Here is a 23,433-nt window from a genome sequence, read left to right as displayed (position 1 = left end):
TGTCACCTCTATAAGTGTTTTTACAACTTGTTATGAAAGAATCCATGAACGGCAGAGGACGATGAATTGCAGAAACAAACAGAGAAGGAGAAATAGAAGGAGAGGAGACTCTGCAACGAGACACCACCAAAAACTGGTTTTGAAAAATGGCTGATTCCCTGTGTGGGAGAAGAACAGAAGGGAGCAGAGTGAGGTTCTCGGTTTGAGTGTTGATGGTTTGGTTTGAGTGAGTTTGGACCGGTGGATGGGTTTGATTTCAGATCTAAGGTGGTTCAAACAGGATGTCATGAGATTTTCAAAAAAAATTGAATTTTTTTAATCTCAGCCGTTGAATGGCTGCTAGACTACGTGGTACAGTTAGAATCATGGAAGTAGGATGGAGGTACAGGCTTTGGAAGGCTTTGGAAGTAGAGGAGTCGGATCCAGGATGGACCTCAACCGCTCAAGAATTCTCGGAATTAGAATCAGTCATCGGTAAATCCAAGCCTAATCAACCACTTCGATCGATCCAGTACTGACTTTTGAAACAGCGCATAAGGGTTGAATGGTTTAACGATTGAAAATCCAACGGAAAATGCCGGACACATGGCACGCGCACGCCGTATAATTTCGAGTGGACAAACCAAATGTGCCATATGCCCAATAAAGGGTGTGCCTTATCCATCTGACCATGGTTTCAAGGATTGGGAATTGGATCGGCGGCTGGACCGACATCGATTCCTGTCAGATCTAATTCGACCAATCCCTGATCCGACACGCATCTCTCTACGTGGCCAAAATCAGGAATGATCCCTTTCGAAAGAAAAAAAAATCGTATGGTTTTAGTGGACATAAAAACAAAAGAGCAGGGAGAATATAGGAATTATAGGTTTGTCTGCTACACAGGGAAAGAAAGGGAAGGGTGTCCGTCTCGCGAGTGTATTCACTTCCCACCTCTCTCTCGCACTTACTCACTGGCTCTCTGTCTTCGCGGTTCCCACACAGCCTTTCCTCATCGACTTCGATCTGGTATTGTATTCCCAAGACCGAAGCAGAGCATCGTCATACAGGTGGAAGCTGGGACACCCTATCTAAAGCTCATTTAGCTTTAGTAAATTTTATATTGCTTCCAAATTTATTTCTCTGGTTGATTTGAATTTTTTCATTTTCTTTCTTTCTTTCTCCAATTCCCTTCCTCCACCCCCTTGCTCTCCCTTGCAAGATTTCATTGTCCGGCTTTCTTTTCCCCACCATCACCACCATCTCATCATATTGTGTTTCAGATCTCTATTAGGGAGAGATTTTAGCTACGTAGTCTGCTAAATGTTACACTAATCGCTTATCTGTTGCTTGTTGCTTTTACTATTATTATTTTTTTCCTCCTAAATATCTATTGATCATGTTGAACTCTTGCGAGCTTCTCAATGAAGGGATAGATCGTGGCTTTTCGATGTAAATTGTTTCTTTCCATTCCCTGCATAAATCCGATGTCATTTAATTCATTGGAATAGCTTACTGTTCATTTCATGATCAGGGCTATCTTGAGCGAAACCAAGAAGGATGTTCGGGATTGTAAGGCGAAGAATTGGTTTCGGTGCCTCTCATGCTTCGGTAGAACCTTACTTTTCTGTGACTAATGATTTTATTTTATCTGCTTTTGAATCCTGATGCTTAGTTGGTCCACTAAAACCAGAGATTTCATTTTTACTAATTCAGTATTTCAATTTATCTTTCTCAGATTCTGGATCGTTGTTTGCATGGGATACGACCTGCACTATCCACATCACGATGCTACTCAACGGCAGGGAAAGAGGTATTCATGGCTCCTTTTTATTTCGTACTGTCTCTTCGTAGCAATGAGAAACATAACTTGTTTTTTTAATATCTATGTATAGAATGTGACCGTATACCTTTTCCGTCTGCTAAATTTGTGTGGGCAATGCTATGTACTATTGACATATTTCAACTTCCAATAGACTAATTGGGTAAAGGGTGTATACTGCTTACAAATGGAGGTTCTAAATGGAATTGTTGATGGTTCTACAAGCCATAGTTTTGAAAATTGCAATTTTGCTCCAGCTTCTAGGTCTTTAGGGACATCTGTAAGGAAGACCTCTTGTTTTGTATGGGCAAGTGAACGAGTCATTTGGTGAAGATGATTTTGGCCCATGTCCATGGTATAAATCCTCAGCAGAGTTTGCAGACATAAAAAGCCAGTATTTGAAACACATGGTAGTTTTGTTGTTCAATTAGTTTATTCATTCTGTCAAAATTTAGATCTGGGCCTGCATTCCTACTCAGCTAATTAAAAACATTATTTTGTTCATTTCCCCAAGAGGTACAGGTGCATTGCCAACTTTTATACTTTGCTGGACACCGTATATAATCTTCAAATCTTTTTTTTTTTTTTTTTTTTTAAACGTCATAGTTAATCAAGGCGGCAAGGCGACCGAGGCGTTGGAGAGGGTCCAAAATCAAGGTGACACCAACAAAGCGGCAAGGTGCCTGCCTAGGCAATGCCTTGATAACTATGTTTGACGTCATGGCTGGTCTCATTTAATTTTTTCCTTAGTGCGGTCACTTTTTTCTCATTCTTGATATCTTTGAATGAAGACTTTTTAGCTTAGTAAAAGTCATTTCATGGATATGAAAAGGTTGAAATTAGGGCTGCAATAGGGTTGGGTAGGGCCGGGCTTTATAGAACCCTAGCCCAACCCTAAGTCCCCTTAGCTGGGCCCAGGCCCGACTAGACCCTGACTCAGGGCCAGAAAAATCCAACCCTGACCCGCCCTCAGGGTCGGGTCGGGCCGACCCTGATTGGCCCTGATCATGGGGAGGGGGAAAGAAATGCATGGGCTAGAATGGGCTGGGAAGAACATTATTAATTTTACATAAAATAACAATATAATAAATTATATTATAACACTTATTGTCTTCATATATAATATATTATATAAAAAAATGTGGGTGAAATTTAAAGTTTATAATGTATAAATTATATCAATATATATTTTATATTATAATTGAAATCAGGGTCGGGCCAGGCCAGGCCGGGCCAAGCTTAGCTCGAGGCCTCAACCCTAACCCGACCCGACCCTAACTCAGGGTCAGAAATTTCCAGCCCTGACCCGCCCTCAGGGCCAAATATCTCAACCCAGACCCTGTTCGGGCTCAGGGCGGGCCAGGGCAGGTTCGGGTCGACAGGGCCAAACTTGCACCCCTAGTTGAAATGATTCGTTGGGATGGGTAAACCAAAGCAGCGAAGTTAGTGAGATTCTTAAATTTAAAATTTTGGTCTGTTTCTGCCATTTTCCCCAATTTTTTAACCGTAGCTCTATGTGCAGACCAGGCAGTGGACATGCATAATTTATTTCAAGTATGGTCTATTAACCGCTAATTGAATTATTGATACTTATCAGTATAAGTGAGCTTTTTAGATATTCCAATTTACACATTCTTCCTCAATTCTTCTGTACCTTGATCCTCTTTCTTTTTCTTTTGACAATAAATAGATGACAGTTCGAGAAGCTCTAAACTCTGCACTTGACGAGGAAATGTCTGCTGATCCTAAAGTCTTTCTAATGGGTGAAGAGGTAAGCAATAAAACACAGACAGGAGTATTATTATTATTATCTTTTTTATTTTAAACTTAATTTTCTTTTCCCTCTTCCATTTTCACTGTTATAGGTTGGTGAATATCAAGGTGCATACAAGGTTAGACATGCCTAAGTAAATCAAAATATGAACTAATTTTCTTATAAAAGTCTACATATTTTTATTTGTTATACTTCTCTAAAAGTTGGCTTTTTAACCAATGACTTTCAGATTTCCAAAGGTCTCTTGGAGAAGTATGGTCCTGAGAGAGTTCTTGATACTCCAATTACAGAGGTTGCTCTTGAATTATTTATATGGTTTATTACCTTGTAAAATAATTCTTAATCATTTCTGTTTTTCTCAAACATTGGCTGTTGACACTTCAAATTTATTGTTCTTGCCGTCTTCTCTTTTGGTTCTGACTGTCATATATCACACTTTCTGTAGGCTGGTTTTACGGGTATTGGAGTTGGTGCTGCTTACTATGGTCTTCGGCCAGTTATAGAGTTTATGACATTTAACTTCTCTATGCAGGTAACCATTTCTTTCTTGTTATAATTTCGTAATACCCTTGCAGTCAATGTGGTATCTAATAATTGCATTCAAAATTTTCTCATTGAGAGCTCTTTGACAGCACTCTGTCTGAGTGTGTATAAAAAGGATAATGGTGTTGTATCTGTTAGTTTAGCAATTACCAAACAATGCAATTGTAATAAGGAGTCCATCCCCCATCATTATTTTTGGGAAGTGTTGGACATCACACTACCTGATCATTGCAATTGGAAAAACCAACTTAACGAAGAGTTAACACAATTACATAGGATGATGCTATTTTCTTCACGACTTCAACTGAAGTGCTTATTAGCCTTATACCTTTGTCATGTTAGAGCCTTGAAGTCATACTATATCACCTATCTTGCTGCTGTCCATGCTCTTCTTGGCACTCGGCATTCAACTATTTATCATCTTGTCACCCAATGGTGCTACTCCTAAGCATGATTGCATTTTTTTCTGTTGGGGAAATATAAAAGTCATTGCTATTGTTTCAAAAATGTAAATGTGCATCCCAATGTTCTTAGAGTAACATTGTGCCCTTGATAGTATGAGACTTATTATTAATTTCTCCCTTATTACCTGTGGCTTTTTATAGTATGCCCAGTTGTCTAGTTATGTAATATGCTACTGAATACTTAAACATGTAACTTAGTTTTGGTCTTTTTGTAGGCCATTGACCACATCATTAATTCTGCTGCAAAGTCGAACTATATGTCTGCTGGCCAGATATCCGTGCCAATTGTTTTCAGAGGACCAAATGGTGCTGCTGCTGGAGTTGGTGCCCAACATTCCCAGGTATGGATTATTTCCTGTGGTTTAGAAGATTTCATAAACTCCTGGGTTTGTCCACTTCTTTTAGTTTTTGTAAAGTGCAATAAGAACCTTTCTGGAATGATGATATGACCAAAATTCTCCACTTTCCTTTTGGCCCTTTAATGGGTGCTAAATTTGTAGATCCTCCACTAGATGATGAAATAAAAGTACAAAATTTTGATGCAAACCCATCAATTTCTTTATTTAGCCTGTCCCCACTTCCCCTCCTCCCCCCCCCCTCCAACAGGAAAAAGAGAAACTCTTTTGGAAATATCAGTTTTCCTCTTGATATTCGAAGGAGGAGAAAGACAGAAATTGACATATTCATTGATTTCCTTTTATGTCGGTGGAAGTTGTAATGCAAAGTTAGAGCTTAGAAGTTCAAGCAACATTGGAAGTGCCAAATGTTAATCTTCCCTACAAAGAGTGAATATGCATATATCAGAGTAATGCCATACTGAATAATGAAATCATGACATTTTGACCTGGTTCTGTAACCTGCTATTACCTCCTTCCCTACTTGCTTGCCGGGAGGATAAAAGAAGGGAATCAAATTAATGATACTATGTCTTTCGGTTTTCAAATTTGTTAGAGCTAAGGTGCTTATGTATGCTCTAGCTGTGATTTATCTGTGATTTAGGTTGTATTTAATCTAAATGTGAGGGTGGGCCTTGTTGCAACGGTAAAGATTGCTCCATTGTGATCAAGTGATCACAGGTTCGAGTCTGGAAACAACCTCTTTGCGAAAGCCAGGGGTAAGGCTGCATACATTATGACCCTCCCCAGACCCTACAGTGGCAGGAGCCTCGTGCACTGTGTATGCCCTTTTTTTATTCTTTTCTTAACCTATATGTGAGGACCTGAGGTACTGTCCACTTTCTTCCACACCGACGACAATAATAAAGAAAAAGAGTTTGAGATCTTTTTTATTTGTTCAACTGGAAAAATTGGATCATTAGGAGATATTCTAAAACTTGAGATATGGAAATAGTGGAATTTTCTTCTCCTTGTGATTTATTATGAATAAGATGAAATCCAAGTAGCTGTTTAGCTGCATGTCTAGCCGTCTAATGTTACCGATTGAAAGAATATTGGTTTATATGCAGTGTTATGCAGCTTGGTATGCCTCTTGCCCTGGGTTAAAAGTGTTGGCTCCGTACTCATCAGAAGATTCTCGTGGCCTACTTAAAGCTGCTATAAGGGACCCTGATCCTGTTGTTTTCCTTGAAAATGAGTTGCTGTGAGTAGTTTAAACTTTTATGATCATGTGAGGTTAGCAATTTGACCTGACGAATGCTGTCTTTGATTTTCTAATTGTGGATTTTGTACTGCAGATATGGTGAGTCTTTTCCTGTTTCAGCAGAAGTTCTTGATTCAAGTTTCAGCCTGCCAATAGGGAAAGCAAAGGTATGTTTTCTTCTACATCCACTATTATTATTGTTATGACTTATGACCGTTGAAACAATATCAAACACAGGAACCCAGTGCTAATAATGTAGTAGAGAGAGAAAGAATAAGCGAAGAAGATAGAGAAAAGAAGAGACGCAAGCTTGGAGGGGAGAATTGTTGCTTACAGTTGGGCAGAATGCTCCAACCGTGGGCTTCAGACTACATTATATATTAATGAAATAATATCAGGGACAAGTATATCCCTGTTATAAACATGTAGAAATAAGTACTTAACAATTGAATACCCAACATTCCCCCTGCATTATACTAAACCGAATAAATACAATCTTAACACTCCCCGTCAAGCAGGAGCATATACATCGCCCATGCCCAGCTTGGAACAAGGATAAAACAGATGCTTAGGGAACATAACACCCAATTGATGTTTAAAAGCACCAAATGGAGTAGCAATCAATTTCCTCATCATTGCATCCCTCTCAAAGTGACAATTGACCTCAATGTGTTTGGACCGTTTGGTCCTCTCATGAAAAACTGGGTTGCTAGCAACCTAGATAGCAGCTTGATTATTACAAAATTTTTTAATTTTTAATTTTTTAATTTTTATAGTTTTAGTAACCCTAAACCCAAGCTACTGAAGAAGTGATCTCAACCACATCAACTCAGCTGCAGTATGTGTCATAGCTCTATGCTCAGCCTCAACACTAGACGTTGCCATAATTGTCTAGTTCTTGCTTCTCCATGTGACAAGATCACCACCAAAAAATGTATAGTTACTTGTGGTAAATCTCTTATCACCTTTAGCACCAGCTAAGTCTGCATCTGAACGACCAAATAAATAAGTCCCTTTACTTGGGAAATATTGAAGTTCTCTATCTCTCTCTCTGCAAAGGCTCTCTAGCTCTCTCGCTCTCCCACGAGCAACCATTGCTGACACCTCGTCAGCACCTCTTCGTCTACAACTCGAAGCACAGAAGACGTGAGGAGGGTCCCTCGTTTGCAACGGTGGTCTCCCTTATTCGTGAGTTTAAGGGTTTCGTCAGTACACTGCCGATCTCCGTTTGATTGGGTTTCTATCAGTTCTAAGGGTCCCACAGAACCTTTGCTGCCTCCGAGCTCTAGCAACTCAAAGCCCAGTCACACAGGGCCCTTTGTTCGCATCGGCTCTCTGTTTGTAGCGGCGACCATCTACGCTATTCTTCTATACTGTACGCCAACTGCAAGGTTTTAACTAGGGTCTCTATTACAGAAAGTAAGGGACAGGTCGAACGAATCCCCCACCCCCGAAACGGCTCTGCCTCATTCTAAACCCCCAACACTGCAACGGCTCTCCAACATATTGACTTTTGAAACCTGCCTCTTGCGGAGCTGCTCTGTGAAGATCATCGAAGAAATTCCCCGACTAGGTACGTAACCCCCCCCCTTTCGATTCTCCCCTTGTAAAACCCACTACCCTAATAGACCCACGATTCCTCTCCTGCTCCTCACCGCCACACCGTCAACCTTCCTCTCACCCCCTTCCACGATTCCCCATCATACCTTGCCATTACTTATGGCTCGGTTGTTCCTTGGCGCAATTTGGTTTGGTTCAAATCTTATATTCTACGCCACAGTTTTCACATCTTGGAGAGCCTTTTCCCACTGCCTTCCAATGCAGTCCTTCCTTATTCAGAGGTACATCCCTGTTCCTCCTTGCTGTCTTTGTTGGAATGCCCATGAAGATGTTGATCACCTCTTCTTCAGTTACCCTTTCTCCTCAAGGATTTGGACTTGGCTCCTTGCTCGATGCGGACCCCATAGCAAAAGAATCTTGCCTGTTTCAGTGTGTGTGGATTTGGGTGGATATGACCTTTTGAGGCTTCTCAGTTTGTGACTGAGTGGGTAAACTTGCTTTTGGCACTGCTATTTATCATAATTGGTTGGAGCATAATCTCAGAAGATGGTCTCCCAACTCTAGATTGCTTCAATAGATTTGGTACTCCATCCTTTTTGACATCAGAAGCAAATTGTTTGTGGCCTCCTTTAGATATGCTGACTCTCCCTGAGATAGGCTAATTGTCGACTCTTGGAATCTCCCCCACTATTTCTAGTGTGGGTGTGATCTTGTATTTTGTTTCTTTCAGTCTTGTTCCTTATATATTCTCTTCCATGTTTGGGGGCCCCTATTTCTCTTCTTCTTTGGTAACCAAAAAAAAAAAACAACTGAATACCCAAAATACCCCCTGCGGTTATACTAAACAGAATAAATACAATCTTAACAACTGTTAATATTAGTACTGTTGTTCTTGTTGTTATTATCGCATAAAACAAATGTAAATGTTATTACTGTTGTTCTTCTTGTTATTATCACATTTATGTTATTATTATTTAGTTTTCCTTTGTACTCTTTATGCACTGCAGATTGAACGAGAAGGAAAGGACGTGACCATTACTGCTTTCTCGAAGATGGTTGGTTATGCTCTCAAGGTTTGTCACTGTTCTTTCTTCCGGCTATATCAGATGTACTGTTTTGACTGTGCTGCAGATAGGCGTAGGGGTAATAATTGGAGATATATGTACTTTTTTTTATTTGTCTTAAACTTTTTAGATTCATTAATAGCAAGTAGAGTTTGAGTTCATCTTTATTTCTGTTTTAGAGTTAAGAGTCAAGTTTTGATTTCAGTTTCAAAATAGGATTAGGATTAGGAGTTGTTTTCCCTCTATATACTTGGCTGTTCCCAACGATTGAGAGTTGGATTTTGGAATAAAAATTTGGTTGCAGCGTGACCTTCATCCTTTCATCCCTCTTTCTTCTTCCTTGTTTACGGTACAGTTTCTCTTCCCTAATCTCTGTAATTGCGATACTTGCTGGTTTGGGGCAGAAGCTGGAATCCAATCAATTTCTCTCTTTCCTCTCTCGTTCTCTCTAATATTTGGGGTATCTGTGTCTTTTCCTTGAGCGATTACAACCCAAGAGTCGCCCTTGCTGTAAGCTTGCCTGTTGAAAGAGGCACATCGAAACCAGGTTCTGGATTTATCACACCGTTGGACTGCGTTGCAGAATAAAATAGTTGGAATATAACACTGCTGTTATCACTTGCATTTGATAGGGCTTGGGGTTTCGATCCTTGCCCCAAACTTGCAGAGCCAACAATCCACTGGTTGAGGAGTTCTCTCCGACGAAAGCATTTCCGCTTCTGGTACTAGTAGCATTTAGAGGTAGGAGACAATACCTCCGTCCCTCCCCTGACCCCACAGTAGCGGGAGCCTTGTGCAGTGGGTACACCTTTTTAGACAATACCTCCGTCCCTCCCCTGACCCCACAGTAGCGGGAGCCTTGTGCAGTGGGTACACCTTTTTAGACAATACTTCCTTCCCTTACCTTTTCAATAGCTTAATAACCATAGGGGAAGTAGCAAGGAAAGACAGGCTTAACTTAAACCTCGTATCATGTATGACTTCGAATAGAGCTGATGGGAGAGCAAGGATCCATGTGGCCGACCCCATTTAGTTGGGATAAGGCTATGTTGTTGTTGTATTTATTTTCTAAAGTACTCCTATCTTTGTCTTCTTCTCTTAGTTTACCCTTCTTTCATTTTAATGTCAAGATTGCCCTCAACCAATAATTCACAAATGCTTTGGGCTTCCCTCCTTTATTCATAGCCTCAAGTGCCCTTTAAGATTCTGCTTATTTACAAAATGCCACCGTGTGTTTAACATGCAAGGAATTATAGATTTGTGCCGCTGTATCTATGATTTAATTTTTTGAACTTTTGAGAGGGCCCATATTGTCCCATATTTAAGGGTTTCGGAACCCGGATCCGCATCAGACTGACCTGGATCATCATCTCTTGTATTTTAAATGTAAGTTGTCTGGTGACCTGCATCCTTACTTGTCAACTGCAAAGTCAAATCTTATTGGGCTGGGATTTATTTTGTAGAATCCATGGGAGGACACTATAAAGCTTTTTAAAATGTCCAATGGCTTTTTAATGATGTGTCTAAAGAGTAGGTTGCATGGCTTTCCTGTCTAATTCCTCAATGGTTCTGTTTTTATCTTTCCTTTACTTGCCACAATGGATTATTTCTGTTATGCAGCTGTTCTTTAATGTGCTTCTTGGGAAGTACTTGTTTAGATCCCCCACCCCCCTTCGAAATTTACGTCTATCACCCCTGTGGTTTCAAACAATTACGTCTACCATCCTTGAAATTTCATTTATTTCATAAACCTCCCCTGTATTTTGAAAGATTCTTACAAACGTACCCTTACCATTAGATGAGAACAGTTAAGTGATGATGTCATCGCCCAAATATAATCTAAATGCCCAAACTAACCCTGGGTCCATGTAGCATGATCCTTTTATCCCCTTCTTCTTCTTCTTCCACCCCCTCCAACCCCTTTCCTACAACTCCACTTTTACCCCCCCCTTTCTTCTTCTTCCTCTAACCCCTTTCCTGCAACTCCACTCCCATCCTGCTCCTTCAACCTCTACCAGACAGCCCATCGATTTAATATAATTTATTTCAAAAGAATATATATATATATATAGGTGTGTGTTAGCACTCTTGCAGGATTGTCTGGATAAGTCGATGAGCCAATAAAGCTTTAAAGATCTATTCTTGTTATTGCAGCAGCTCCTCGAACCCCAGCCTCTGAAACGAAAAGAAGGGATTGGGCATTCGCAAAAACTTTAATTTCTTCTCTCTTATCTAGGGCGGGCTTGCAACTGAAAATTACCCCTTTAAAACAGATCTGATTTTATCTGTTTTCTTTGCTCACTGTGATCTGAAGTTTGTTTTATTCTACATTGGCAGAGCTTGTGGCACCCTGTTTTAGGGGTAATTTTCAGCAACTGAATATTGTTCTTTTCACTAGATCCAACCATTGTATCACTGAAATATTCTGAGGTTCATCTCACTTGACTAGGCATAGTCATCGACCTGATTTGGTTCTGATCAGCTCATTGGATTGGTATATCCTGCTAGTTACTAATTTCTGCAATTTACAAGTTACTATTTCTTTATAACCAAGATATCAACCTATGCATCTGTTGGATCATTCCATATTTTAGAGTTTGTTACTGCTCATTATAAGGGGTACTCAGCCAGGTTTTGTTAAAATCAGAGCTGTGGATTTTGTTTTATGAAGAATTCTTTAATCTGGTCAGTTTTGTGTTGGTTTGTCTTCCCTGCAATAGTGCGATGCCGATCTGTTGATGGTTTGCCCTATCATTTGACTTGCCGACATGGTATCTATTGTTATGGAACTGCTCTCTAATTTCCTGTGATATATGGTGCTGATTTGCAGACGTAGTGTTTTGCTATGCCTTCTGATGGTGGTGGTCGAAGGGGAGGGGGTGGTTACGGTGGTGGAGGTTACGGCGGTGGTGGTGGGTAGAAATAAGGGAAGAAGAAGAGGATAAGGGCAAAATTGTCATTTTGCTTCCAAAACTAACAGAGTTAGTACTCAGGGGTATGGAAGTAATTTTTGAAATTCTAGGGGTGGTAGACGTAATTGTTTGAAACCCCATGGGTGGTAGACGTAAATTCTCCTTTTTTTTTAATGGATGAAGGTTAACTTTTTGTTTTAAGGCAGTGCATGTTATTTTATCTAGCAATCATAAACTAATGCTTGGGCATAAGTTCTGCCAAATGTAACTGGCCTGAAACTTCATTAGTCATTTTAAGAATGTAGTCTTGAGGGCTTGAAGTGTACTTGGCTCTATCTGCGCAAGAAATGGTTCAGCTTGTTCAGAGACGTTTTTTTCTTCTAAACCCCATGGTTTAATTAAGGTCCTGTTTGATTTTGCTGGATACTTTTTCTATTACACGGTTTGTACATGTAAACAAACAGAATGTAAAGGAAAAAGAGAAGATAATAACAAGGAGATGCAGGGAGAAGAAACAAGGCCAAAGGGAACAAGAAGATGGAAAACAACAAAGGTTCCCCGCTCATGAACTCGGATCCACCTGTTAGTAATGTAATTCTAGATTGGTAGGAGACCAACTAGAACCAATAACCAGGATCTGCTATGGATTGGGAAAATCGGCTAGGTCAAATTATGTGAAATTGTGAAATTAGAGTTAGGGTTTGATGGGACCTAGGGTTCAATGGTAGGGTTAGGTTAGGTTGGTGTGAGGAAGTCTTCCAGTGAAGGTCCTGAGATGTTTTGTTGAAGTTGAGTGTGTAAACTAGAATGAACAGTGGATTGGGTTAGGGTTTCTGGGTTTTGGGAAAATGGAAGTAAAGGGAATGTAGGGTTTAGGATTGGAGGTTAGGGCAGGGGCTTGGATCGAGTTAATTCCAAGGGTGTAAGTGGTGTTCAGTCCAAGTTTGGGTGGATTCTGATGGATGGTTTGATCTGGGCAGAATTTAGGATATGGGGAATGATATTCAGAGATGGGGGAAAGCTAGGGTTTGGTTTAGAGGGTTAGAAAAGGTTTGGGGTTGGGGTGTTGATGCAGATTTATCACCAAACTAGGCTTCTTTTAGTAGGAATAAGTCTAGGGTTGGGTTACATACATGTTGGGTTTTTGATCCCATGGGTTTCTAATGTAATAGGCCACTTTTATGGGCCTAAAATATGGGTAAATAGGTTGCATATGGGATTAGCTCCCATACTTAGTTTTATTTCCATACTTAGCTTTTTATTTGGTGTATTAAATTGAACCGGTTCAACCAATGGTTCAATTTAAGTGATTTTATTAGTTTTTCTTTTAGTTGTTTAGTTGGACTGGATTAATACTCTATTTTGAGTCTATTTCAGTTTCCTAGTCAGTTTAAGTTAGCTAATAGGTTAGGGATAGGGTTAGGCCATTCCTTTTTAGTGTATAAGTCTATTTTTGAGTCTTCTAAGTTTGTAAGGGAGGCCAGCATTGGACACGAATTTGATTAATAAAAATTAGCTTTATGCTTGCTGCCATTGCTGTTGCTGCTCTTTGTGAGTGTATATCCTTGTGGATCTCAAGGTGGAAGGGATTGGTGGATCTCCAATCGACTCCTTGCATCGTGAAGATTGGGAGGGCTGCTACTTATCTCCTTGCATCGTGAAGATCGGGAGACCCCATTGTTCATCTTCAAAGCTGCTGCCATTGAAGACTTCCAACAAGTAAGAAATTCTGCAACTATTCTTCTTCTTTCTAGAAGGTCACATACAAGGTGATTTTCGTGAGAATTCTGCCCAGCCAAATCTAACCATTAGAACCTGCTAAAAATCTGATCGAGTCTTCCTCAAACCCTAAGAGAGACTCGATTCAAATTTCAGCACCATCCACCTAGCCGATTGTTTGAAATTACAGTTTTACCCCTCTCTCCTACTTCTACTAGGAAATCTCCATAACTTCGAATCTGTCTATCAGTTTCAAATCAAACTTTCAGCATACATCCCTTACATCATTGTTGACACTCGATCCAAGTTTCAGCCCCAAACTCCCACTCTAACCCCTTCTTCTCCTTGCTCCATTAAAACCCAAACCCAAAACCCTAAAATTCAATTCTGCCCAAAATTGCAGAATTTCAAAACTCATCTAAACCCTAACCTTTTTATACCATATTGACCCTGTAGACCTGCCCATTAATACCCTATAAACCCCTTTCCCAATATCCAACCCAAATTCTAGGAATTGACCTAAATCCTAGTGCTGTCCATTCGAACCAGCAGCCCCTTTTGTTATTTGATCCTGTTCTCCTACCTATTTAGGACTACATAAGGTGTTGCACTTACTTGTTGACTGAGTTCTCTTGAACCTTGCAGCAGAATTCCAGCAATTGACTGTGAGTCTTCAATAGTTCGGCCTGGGCAGAATTGAAGCTTGAGTGATGCTTGAATGGAGATTGGTGGAGAGGGAAAGAGAGGGCTATCTCACCCTCACAGCCTATCTCAGGACAGTGTTGTTGCATAAAAGCAAAATCTTTATTCATCAAATCATGGGGGCTCAATTGGTGCTCTTACATATTTATAGCCTTATGGCTGAAAAGAAAAAACAGACTCTTAACTATGACTCAAAACAGAACTAGGACTACTAACCATGACTTCTAACTAGGATTCAAACTTGCACTAGGAATCCTAATTAGAATTACAGCTCAATAAAAGACTAATTAAAAACACCACATAAAAATTTAATTAAACCCTAACTTCAGCCCATGATTAATGCTGGTGTAGGGAATCCCTACACCTACCCGATGACTACGCTACTGCTGATGTAGGGAAGAATCCCTATACTTGCTGTTGGTTTTAGACAGCCAATTTACATCAGTTAGAGCTGGTCTGCTGTTTTTGTTATTCTTTATTCTTGTAGAAGCTACATGCATGACAATCCACCTGAGCAATATAGCGACTGAATCATCCATATGGGTGGTTGTGCAGTGAGCATACCATATCTTGAACCATGTTTACATTTTGTTCTAAAGTGCTGTCTAATTGTTTTGACATGGTTTGGTTTGAGTGAAGGTTCTTGTTAACAAAACAGGAATTTTGTGAATGGCTTGAATGATCAATGAGATCAGTCAAGCTCTCTATTTATAATAATAATAATAAAAGAGATTACAAAGGGAAACACTGTTCACGATACTATTTACGACACTGGTTACGTGGACAGTGTCACAGCCCAAATTACAATCCTACCCTTGTTCAAAAGTACATAAATAAAGCATAAATAAAAAACCAAAAATACCCTTATAATATCGGGTAACACATCTCAACAGTTCTTATATACTTCAACCAATGAATTATTGTGCTTGGTTACCTCTCTTGCATTTATTGACAATACAACTGGTTTTGCTTGTAACAGGCAGCTGAAATACTTGCAAAGGAAGGAATTAGCGCTGAGGTAAACTCCCATCCAAAAAGAGAAAATTTCATAAATTCTTAGACTGTATACTGGAATTCCTTTTTCTTTTTTCAAAATCAAGATCATGAAGACAGCCATGATTGATCTGTGGACACAGGTTATAAATCTACGCTCGATTCGACCTCTGGATAAACCGACAATCAATGCTTCTGTCAGGAAAACCAATAGACTAGTGACAGTTGAAGAAGGGTTCCCTCAGCATGGTGTTGGGGCTGAGATCTGGTATTCTTTCTTTGAGTGATGTATGTAGACCTGCTGATTTATTTATTGTATTAAGTCCTTTATTTACGGATGAGTTGTGCTTTGTCTGACAGTACATCTGTTGTTACGGAGAGCTTTGGCTATCTCGATGCTCCAGTGGAAAGGATTGCTGGAGCAGATGTTCCCATGCCTTATGCTGCAAATCTTGAGAGAATGGCTGTTCCACAGGTTGATTCTTCTTTTGTTCATCTTGGATTTAATTCTAGTCAGAATCTTTGTTTCTATTAGGGATGTGTGGTGAATATGGGAATCCTTGATGAGTACCATGGAGAATGAATGTTCATAAAAGGAGAAGTATAATTTTGTTGCTTTATCAAAGGCCTGAGATCCATTGAATGTGTTTGAGTCTGGGAGTTCTTGATCCATGAGCAGACAAAATCTTCTGCATCGTTCAGATGGTTAGAATGACAAGGTGTTTAGGAAGGTTTATGATTTAGATAATTATAATCATCTGATTGGGTTCAAATCCTCCAAGGAAAGTAACAATGGATCGAGTTATGATTTGCTACCCTGTATGGAGTTGCTGTTTGAAAAACCTGAACCTTTCTTGATTACTCCCCATGGATCCTCTCTGTGGTGAATTATGTCTCTCTCCCGAGTCCTGAGGCGAGTTTTGTGTAGAATCAATGGGATTGGCAACAACTGTGCCTTGGAAGAGCATATGCAGCCTAGATTTTTGAATTGATAAGTACGCATCTCTTAAGCCTCAGACTTGTGTTTTTACAGATTTTTGTTAGAAAGCAGAATCTTTCTAGGCTTTTAATATGTGCCTTTATTACATCAATTTCTCCTCCTTCAGCCATGTCAAGGATTAGATGGTCCTAATCCAGACAGCATTTCAATTTCGCAGTCCATGGCATTTTTATTTTCCACTTTGTGTTAATGCTGGCTGCAACACCGTCACTCTTTTGCCACATGGGGTTTTACTGGGCTTCACTCAAGTGAGGATCTGTGATAAACTTGTGGAGCCCTTTTGTTTAACCTCCCAAGTGCATCATAAATGATGGTTTGGTCAAGCACACAGCCTGTTTGGCATACCCAGCCCCTTTGTAATTCTTCTAATTATAAATCATACCAGATGGAATCCAAACTAGCTATTGTGTTTTCTTATTGGCTTTCCTTTGTTTTGTTGATGGCTTGTACAGGTTGAGGATATTGTTCAGGCAGCAAAAAGGGCATGCTACAGATCAGTACCCATTGCTGCAGCTGCTTAAACATAGCACTATAGCAGGCAGTGTCAATCTCTCCTACTTTAATGTAATCTTTTTGGCGATTGTTATCATTAGCATTCTATTTTGAAGTCCTATCTTCGGTGGAGAGTTCAGACAACTGGAATGGCATAACTGTGGTGGTTGGTTTAGCACATCCAATGATGCTGGGACACATATTAAGGCGCCCTTCAAGGATTAGGGTTTTGTAAAGTTTTTTTCCGGTTGCAATTGAGGAAGGACAGTCTATTCAGGTCCAATGGCCATTTTCTTTTGTGTAATGCCCTACGGCTTCAGGCACAAGGTGAAGAAAGGAGGTTTGAACTTGTGACCACATGGAAGCTTGCACTCTATTGACAAAGCACCAACCAACTAACTACGTAACTACGTCAGCAATTGTCTTGATGGAGGAGAGTTGATACTAAAGTCATACCACCAATAAAAGGGTTTGAACATAAACTAAAGTGCACATTTCTACAACAAAGAAATTTAGAGTGGGTCCACCCACCATAGAATCTATGGACTGCATCTCTACTTATGCCATTTGAAATGGTGATGTGACAATTAAATCATATATTCTCTCATAAAATGATTTGTATCCTTTGTGGAAGTCCCCATTTGGGATGGACCTCAGGTTCCGTCTTCCGTAAGCTTTATGCCTATTTGACTAAATCATGTGTGATCCATAAATTTGATAGTGGATGTCATCCATAGAAGAGCCCGGATCACTAGGACATAGAGTTGGTAACACCTATCCTCTTCACTCCCACAAGCTCCAATTATTCTACATGGCAATCGATGGATTAGATGTCATCACTTAATCGTATTATGCAGCATACACATATGTGCAAGTGATACTTCTTCATATGCATAAAAAACAGTGAAAAGTGATCTTTATCCCCTCTAGTTTCTTGCCGATCCATTTCCCCAATTCTTCTAATATGGGGGCTAGAATGATCACCCTACCTCTGTCCGAACACTCTGCCCGAGTAGGTTCCATCATCTCCTATTAGAGGAACTAAGGAATTGGGTTGGACAGGGAACTGAAGGAGATAATTCGATATTTTTCCATAGAAACCATCAGTATAGATATAACCTTAGTTAACATCACGTAGTGAAGCCTTGCTTCAGTGGAAAAAATAAAAGAGGAAAAAGAACGGCCCAACTGTATGCCACTGCACCTTCTCGTAAGGAGCAGTGAAATGATCATCCCACCTCTCTCCTTGAATGCCTATGTGGGTAATAACATTGGAATCATGTTGGTGTAGGGACCATGCAGCTGGACAGCAAATCTCTCCCCCTACCAATAAAACAAAGAAAAGAAAGAAAGAAAGGGAATCTTTACAAACTTAAAAGCCAAGCTGTTGTTGTTTACTTCATTACTTGTATTCCAAGAAAATGCAACTTTTGACCATGGAAATTCTTGTCTTCAAACTTAAGACCATTGCCATTTCCAAGCTTGGACTTCAAGCCCCAACCTTATTATTGGTGAAAAAGAAAACGAAAGATAATTACAGAACGGAGAAGATGAATTAAAACCTCGAAAAATCTTAAATGACGAGAAACAAAAGAAGAAGAAAACAAACAAGGGTCTATTAAAAATTTTAATTGTAATATTAAGTATAAATTGAAATACTATAAAATAACAAAATGCTTGCAGCTTAAGAGTTGTGATTTGAATTTGTTTCTTAAATGAATGTAAATAATATTAATTGATTAATAAAAAAAGAAGTTAAAGAATTACAATACCGAGACAAATGCAAATTAATAAAATATTTTCTCATCCATGATGCATTGTGAAGAGGGTTTTTTTTTCCTTTTTTGGAACTGGAGGTGTTCGAATCGGGAGATACTGGGCCCCCCATGTTCACCAAGGAGTTTCCTCTCAGGCGGGTGGTCCCAAGGGAGGAAGCTAGAGTTGAATTCAGGACCTTCAGCTTCCTTGGGCCTCGTCCCTTGCCAACTGCGCTGCCCCTTGAGGTTACTTTGAGTTTAATTATAATGATTTGTAAATATAATAACTTTCAATAACAACAACAATGACTAAAATGGTAAATTAATGAAAATAATAAGAAGGTGGCTTACTTAAATTTCGTCCTAAAATATTTTAGAAAAGTTGGAAATCAATACAAAATTATATAATAATTAGAAAGGTAAAAATTGGTTTACTGATATATGATACCAAAACTTGAAATCAACATCCATTTCAAATTTCAGGATTTTATTTGATCAAAATAGTGATGATATTGGCATTCGTGAAGATTCCACTCTCATCATATGGTTGAATCTTTCCCTTATTCAATCATGTTCAAATGCACTTATTAGACATATCAAAAGAAGAAAAAAAATGTCAAATTATAAAATATAAAGATTATTTTAATGTAAAATACCTTGACGTAAAATATTCTATGGCTAAACAAATGCAGCCTTAGAGAATACTATCTAAGTCATTTAGGAATTTGCCACATGGCAATTAAACTGGTACACAAGTTTTATAAACATAGTAGTTGATATCCCACCTCAAATCACTCTCAAGTCTCAGCTCAAATCGCAGGGGGGGGGGACCAATGGGAGCATCCACACAAGCATCAGGTTCAACCTTTCCATGGGGGTGGGGCGGTTATGTCACACCCACTTGTGTCTAAGCCCAGAAGCAACATGACTAGGTAACATTCTTTCTCCCAAAAAAGAAAAAAGGGAAAAGGTTCTTTGAGCCGAGGTAAGGTGCCCTAGTACTTTTGGTTCTATCTCTCTCCTTCTCACATGAAATAACCTTGTTGGTATCCTACGTTTGATACCATTTATCTCACATCATTGGTGTGCTCTCTTATGCCGGTTGCTCAAAAATTCCTTTTCCCAAAAAATAATAACGGGATAATCAGAGTTTTTCCTATACAACAAGAACTCAACCCCCACGAACCCATGTTCAATCTAAGTCATTAGCTTACTCTTGTTCAATATAAGTCATTAGCTTACTCTTGTTCAATATAAGTCATTAGCTTTAGCAAAACTTAATTAAAAGTTACTTTGAGCAAGGTTGAAAAAGTGTTGGGTGATTTGTGTAAATTAAGAAGTTTTTCTTAGGAATTTTTTTAGGGAAAAACAATGCTAACTGGTCACGTGACTCCTGCACCTTGACACAGGAGTGGGTAGATTTATCGTGCCACCTTCCATGAAATCAAATATCTCACCCATGTTGATGTTATTGTGTGCATTCTCTTTGGCCCCCACATTGGTGCAAGAGACTACACACCTATACAATGATCTCTTGTTTTTTTTTTTTTTTTAAATACCTTTTCCCTTTATAGATTTGAAGGAAGGACATAAGGTTCCTACAATGGGTTACCATGGTTCATAATCTTGGAATTTGATCGGCATCGACCGAGGTCAATCTTGAATATTGACTAATCGGATACAGATCCATTAGTATAACTCAAAGGGAAAAAAATAATAATAAAAACCAATATTTAATAAAAAGCAAGGCAATTCCATCCGATCCAAACCAATTCAAGGCAATCTGGATTGGTATTGACCGAGACCAATCCCAATCCGATTTCCAATACCTTAAACCATGGTTCCTAGTTCCTATACATTTTTTTTTACAAGCTTATTTAAATTGTCAAAATAACTATTTAAGTGCCTAATTTTGATTGACTTACTTGAGAAGAGGTGAGTTTGAGATATTGACCCTATAGGTCTCGGATGATCTCAAGTTAAAAAACATGGGCCAATACAGTCGATCCAATCTTCTTCTTCATTTTTTTGTGAGAGAAAACAAAACCTATAAAATACAAACAGAACCACAGTTTGAGGTACAAAAAATAACCTACGATAGTTTGTTCTCCTGAGCCTGAACAGCCAAATTGATAGCAAGAGCCAAAATATTTAGGGATCAAGTCAATCCGATCTTGATCCCAAAATCTAAGCAAAATGAATTTCATATGAAGAAATTTCTAGGTGGGCACCCTAGCTAAGGGCACTTTTTTAACTCCCACAGACATGGTAGGTTGAGTTGGTGCTAGTCGGCCGGGACCGATATCGTGATTTGAATCATTGGATGAAAATGCACATTCGAAAATCCAATATATATATATGGTGTTCGCCAATGGCAGCATTTAGGTGAAATATTAGTCGTAAGGGTCCATTATTTTTCCAAATCTTACTTGGACATGTGATGTGTTTATTCCGAACCGTTTGATAGAGAGGACATTATCCAGATTAACCATATGTTAAATTTCAAATAAATCCCAAAAGGACAAAAATGTATGAACAACCTTTAGAAGCTTTTCAAAAAAAGAAGACTCAAAGATGCTGCCAAGAACAACTGGTCAAAACTGTAGTATTTGTTTTACAAGAAAAAAAAAAAGTATCCGTATTTGTATTTCATATGATTTGTCTTCTTTGCATGTGTGTAGAGGCTAATGAGACTATGAAAGCATGCATGTAGGTATCATGGGGGAGGGATTTCCTCCTGTCATTGGGGGTGGGGTAGTCATTTCGCCCCCTTGTGTCTGAACATGGAGAGTATATTTTCTCCAAAAAAAACTCACAGCTCATTTAAAAATAGAGTTAGCTAGTACATTCAAAGATCTATTAACATGTGTACTAATATACTATTAGGAGAAAGAATGCTACAAGGGCGAGTGCGGTACCCTTGTGCCTATACACAAAGGCGTGTAAAATGATAGATAGAAATTCCCGAGGACGTGGCAATGATTTTGCATGCCCCTGTTTTTTGGCGTGCCCAAGTAGCATTCTCTTTCTTTCTTTCTATTTGTCTTTCCAATTTTGAGCAAGAATAGATGATTTAGATAGGAAACACCATGAAAATAGGTAGCTCAAATTTGTTGTATGACTTTGCAACATCGCATACAAGGGAAAAGTTTTTCTTTACACCAACAGATAAGTATTTACCCACAAATTTATGACTATTATTGTTCCCCTTACTAGTTGATTGTTCAAAACCCCTCAAATCATTCTATACTCATCCCACTCCATTAAAACATTGGTCACATAATTGCATCTTCACAATGATCTTAGGAAAACTCGGTTCTAGTAAGTATAATAATAGTTAGGAGTAAAGAAAATTAGACAATAAAAAACATGCAAGCACTTTCAATACTTGACTTGTTGGGTGATGTTCTCCAATCCCCTTGACGAAAAAATTTTATTCGAATTTTTTTTTTTTTTTTTTTTTTGTGCTTTCAATTACTTGCTATTTTTTATGGGGTGGCAAAAATCATTGCATGGTAATCGGTTCCAAACCCAATCCCCATAATATCATGAAGAATATCGATACATGGATTTGCAATGACTTGAATTTGGTTAGAATTCATCGTAACCCTATTGTGTTTTTACTCCCTGAGAACTGTTTCCATCACAAGATAATATTAGGATATGCGATGGAAGTTATATCAAGGAAATGAATGAATCAAGATGGGCTTCTAATGACAAGGACTTTGTGGGGTTTTCTACAAAAAAATTTTTTAGGAAATGGAATAATTCAACTTTCCCTTTGGGTTCATAAATACTCTCCTAGGTTTTAGTATTTTCTAAAATAAATACTCTTTTGAATCTCATTTCCTTGGCTGTTGGATTCTTGTAGCAGCAAAATTTTATCTGTTTTCATGAACTTTGATTTTATAAGAAGTGGGCAGAAAATCGAAGCAAGGGCAATGCCCAACGAACTAAAAAGAGTAAAGGAATTGAGAGTAATTTCTGTAGCCGTTTGGATTGATTACCAAAACGTGGTTCATTGGGTCCAACAGAATATGAAGATTTGGCCATGGGAGATATTCACTATTTTGTTAGACATTGTGTATCTTATTAAGCTGTTTACTCTAAACTTATGCATGGTGTGTGTGTGTGTGTTTATTTATTCATTTATTTTTTGAGAAATTTACACATACCACCCCTGAGGTTTGACGAAAGGATATTTTCACCCCCCAGTTTTGGAAAATTCTGCGTACCCACCCTGAGTTTTGCAAACGGTAACAAATAAGCCCATTCCGTCAGTTCATAACTAATACTGTTAAAAATTAAACTTGAACTGACGGAATTGCCCTTCTAAGAAGAAACCAAAAATAAAATAAAAAACAAAACAAAACCTGCAACTCATCTTCTCCAAAATCGATTGGGGAAGATGAGTTGCAACCATCCCAGCGCCCCATTGATTCGTTAAAACGTTTGCCACTCAATCACTCTTCTTCAACCTCTTTGCCTGAACCGAATCATCACCATCTTCACCATCACTCTTTGCTCCACCCTCAAACCCTAACCCTAAACTTGATTCAGGAATGTTACTGAACAGAAAGTTCCCCAATAAGATCAGCGTCTCAAGCCGATTTCCAGGACAGAGATCCGGAGGGAGAATCCCCGTCAGCTTGTTCGACGACAAATCGAGGAGCTGAAGCTTGCCATTCCTTCCAAGTCCCTGAGGAATACTTCCAGTAAAATTATTCTCCCAAAGCTGCAACACTTCCAACTCGGGCAAATCACCAATGAAATCTGGAATCGCGCCATGCAACTTGTTCCTGAACAAATTCAACAGCGTTAGATTCTTCAGCTCCGCAAAAGATTCTGGAATCTCACCGGAGAACATATTGTTGGAGAGATCCATTGATTTCAAGCTCTTCAGATTGCTTTGGGGGTGTGAAAGACAGAGTGACTCAAAAGAATAAGAAGAAGAAGAAGAAGAAAAGGAAGGGAGGAAGTGAGAAGAAGTGTGTGGTGATGAGGAAGGTGAAGGAGATGTCCTGTGCTGCACTTTTCAAAATATTTCGCAAGT

The 23,433-nt window shown here is 39.1% G+C and overlaps 1 protein-coding gene across 1 annotated transcript; it reads left to right on the top strand.

Moving 5' to 3' along the window:
- Nucleotides 1-1,435: 1,435 nt before the first annotated feature.
- On the top strand, nucleotides 1,436-16,857 carry LOC122672770 (pyruvate dehydrogenase E1 component subunit beta-1, mitochondrial-like). Its single transcript, XM_043870259.1, has 14 exons — nucleotides 1,436-1,590; nucleotides 1,718-1,792; nucleotides 3,492-3,572; nucleotides 3,667-3,693; nucleotides 3,805-3,867; nucleotides 4,021-4,107; nucleotides 4,798-4,923; nucleotides 6,048-6,181; nucleotides 6,276-6,348; nucleotides 8,749-8,814; nucleotides 15,118-15,156; nucleotides 15,275-15,399; nucleotides 15,492-15,606; nucleotides 16,584-16,857. Exons 1-14 carry the CDS (start codon nucleotides 1,540-1,542, stop codon nucleotides 16,650-16,652), a joined length of 1,131 nt encoding a protein of 376 aa, XP_043726194.1. The 5' UTR covers nucleotides 1,436-1,539; the 3' UTR covers nucleotides 16,653-16,857.
- The last annotated feature ends 6,576 nt before the right edge of the window (nucleotides 16,858-23,433 follow it).

Source organism: Telopea speciosissima, chromosome 8 (genome assembly GCF_018873765.1).
Source record: "Telopea speciosissima isolate NSW1024214 ecotype Mountain lineage chromosome 8, Tspe_v1, whole genome shotgun sequence".
Lineage (NCBI taxonomy): Eukaryota > Viridiplantae > Streptophyta > Magnoliopsida > Proteales > Proteaceae > Telopea > Telopea speciosissima.
The sequence above is the reverse complement of the archived record's forward strand: the minus strand, read 5'-3'. Positions and strand labels throughout refer to the sequence as shown.

Coding starts and splice junctions, on each gene's coding strand:
- LOC122672770 (XM_043870259.1), top strand. CDS start 1,540: ATGTTCGGGATTGTAAGGCGAAGAATTGGTTTCGGTGCCTCTCATGCT. Junction 1,793..3,491: donor ACTCAACGGCAGGGAAAGAG/GTATTCATGGCT, acceptor GACAATAAATAG/ATGACAGTTCGAGAAGCTCT. Junction 15,157..15,274: donor AGGAAGGAATTAGCGCTGAG/GTAAACTCCCAT, acceptor CTGTGGACACAG/GTTATAAATCTACGCTCGAT.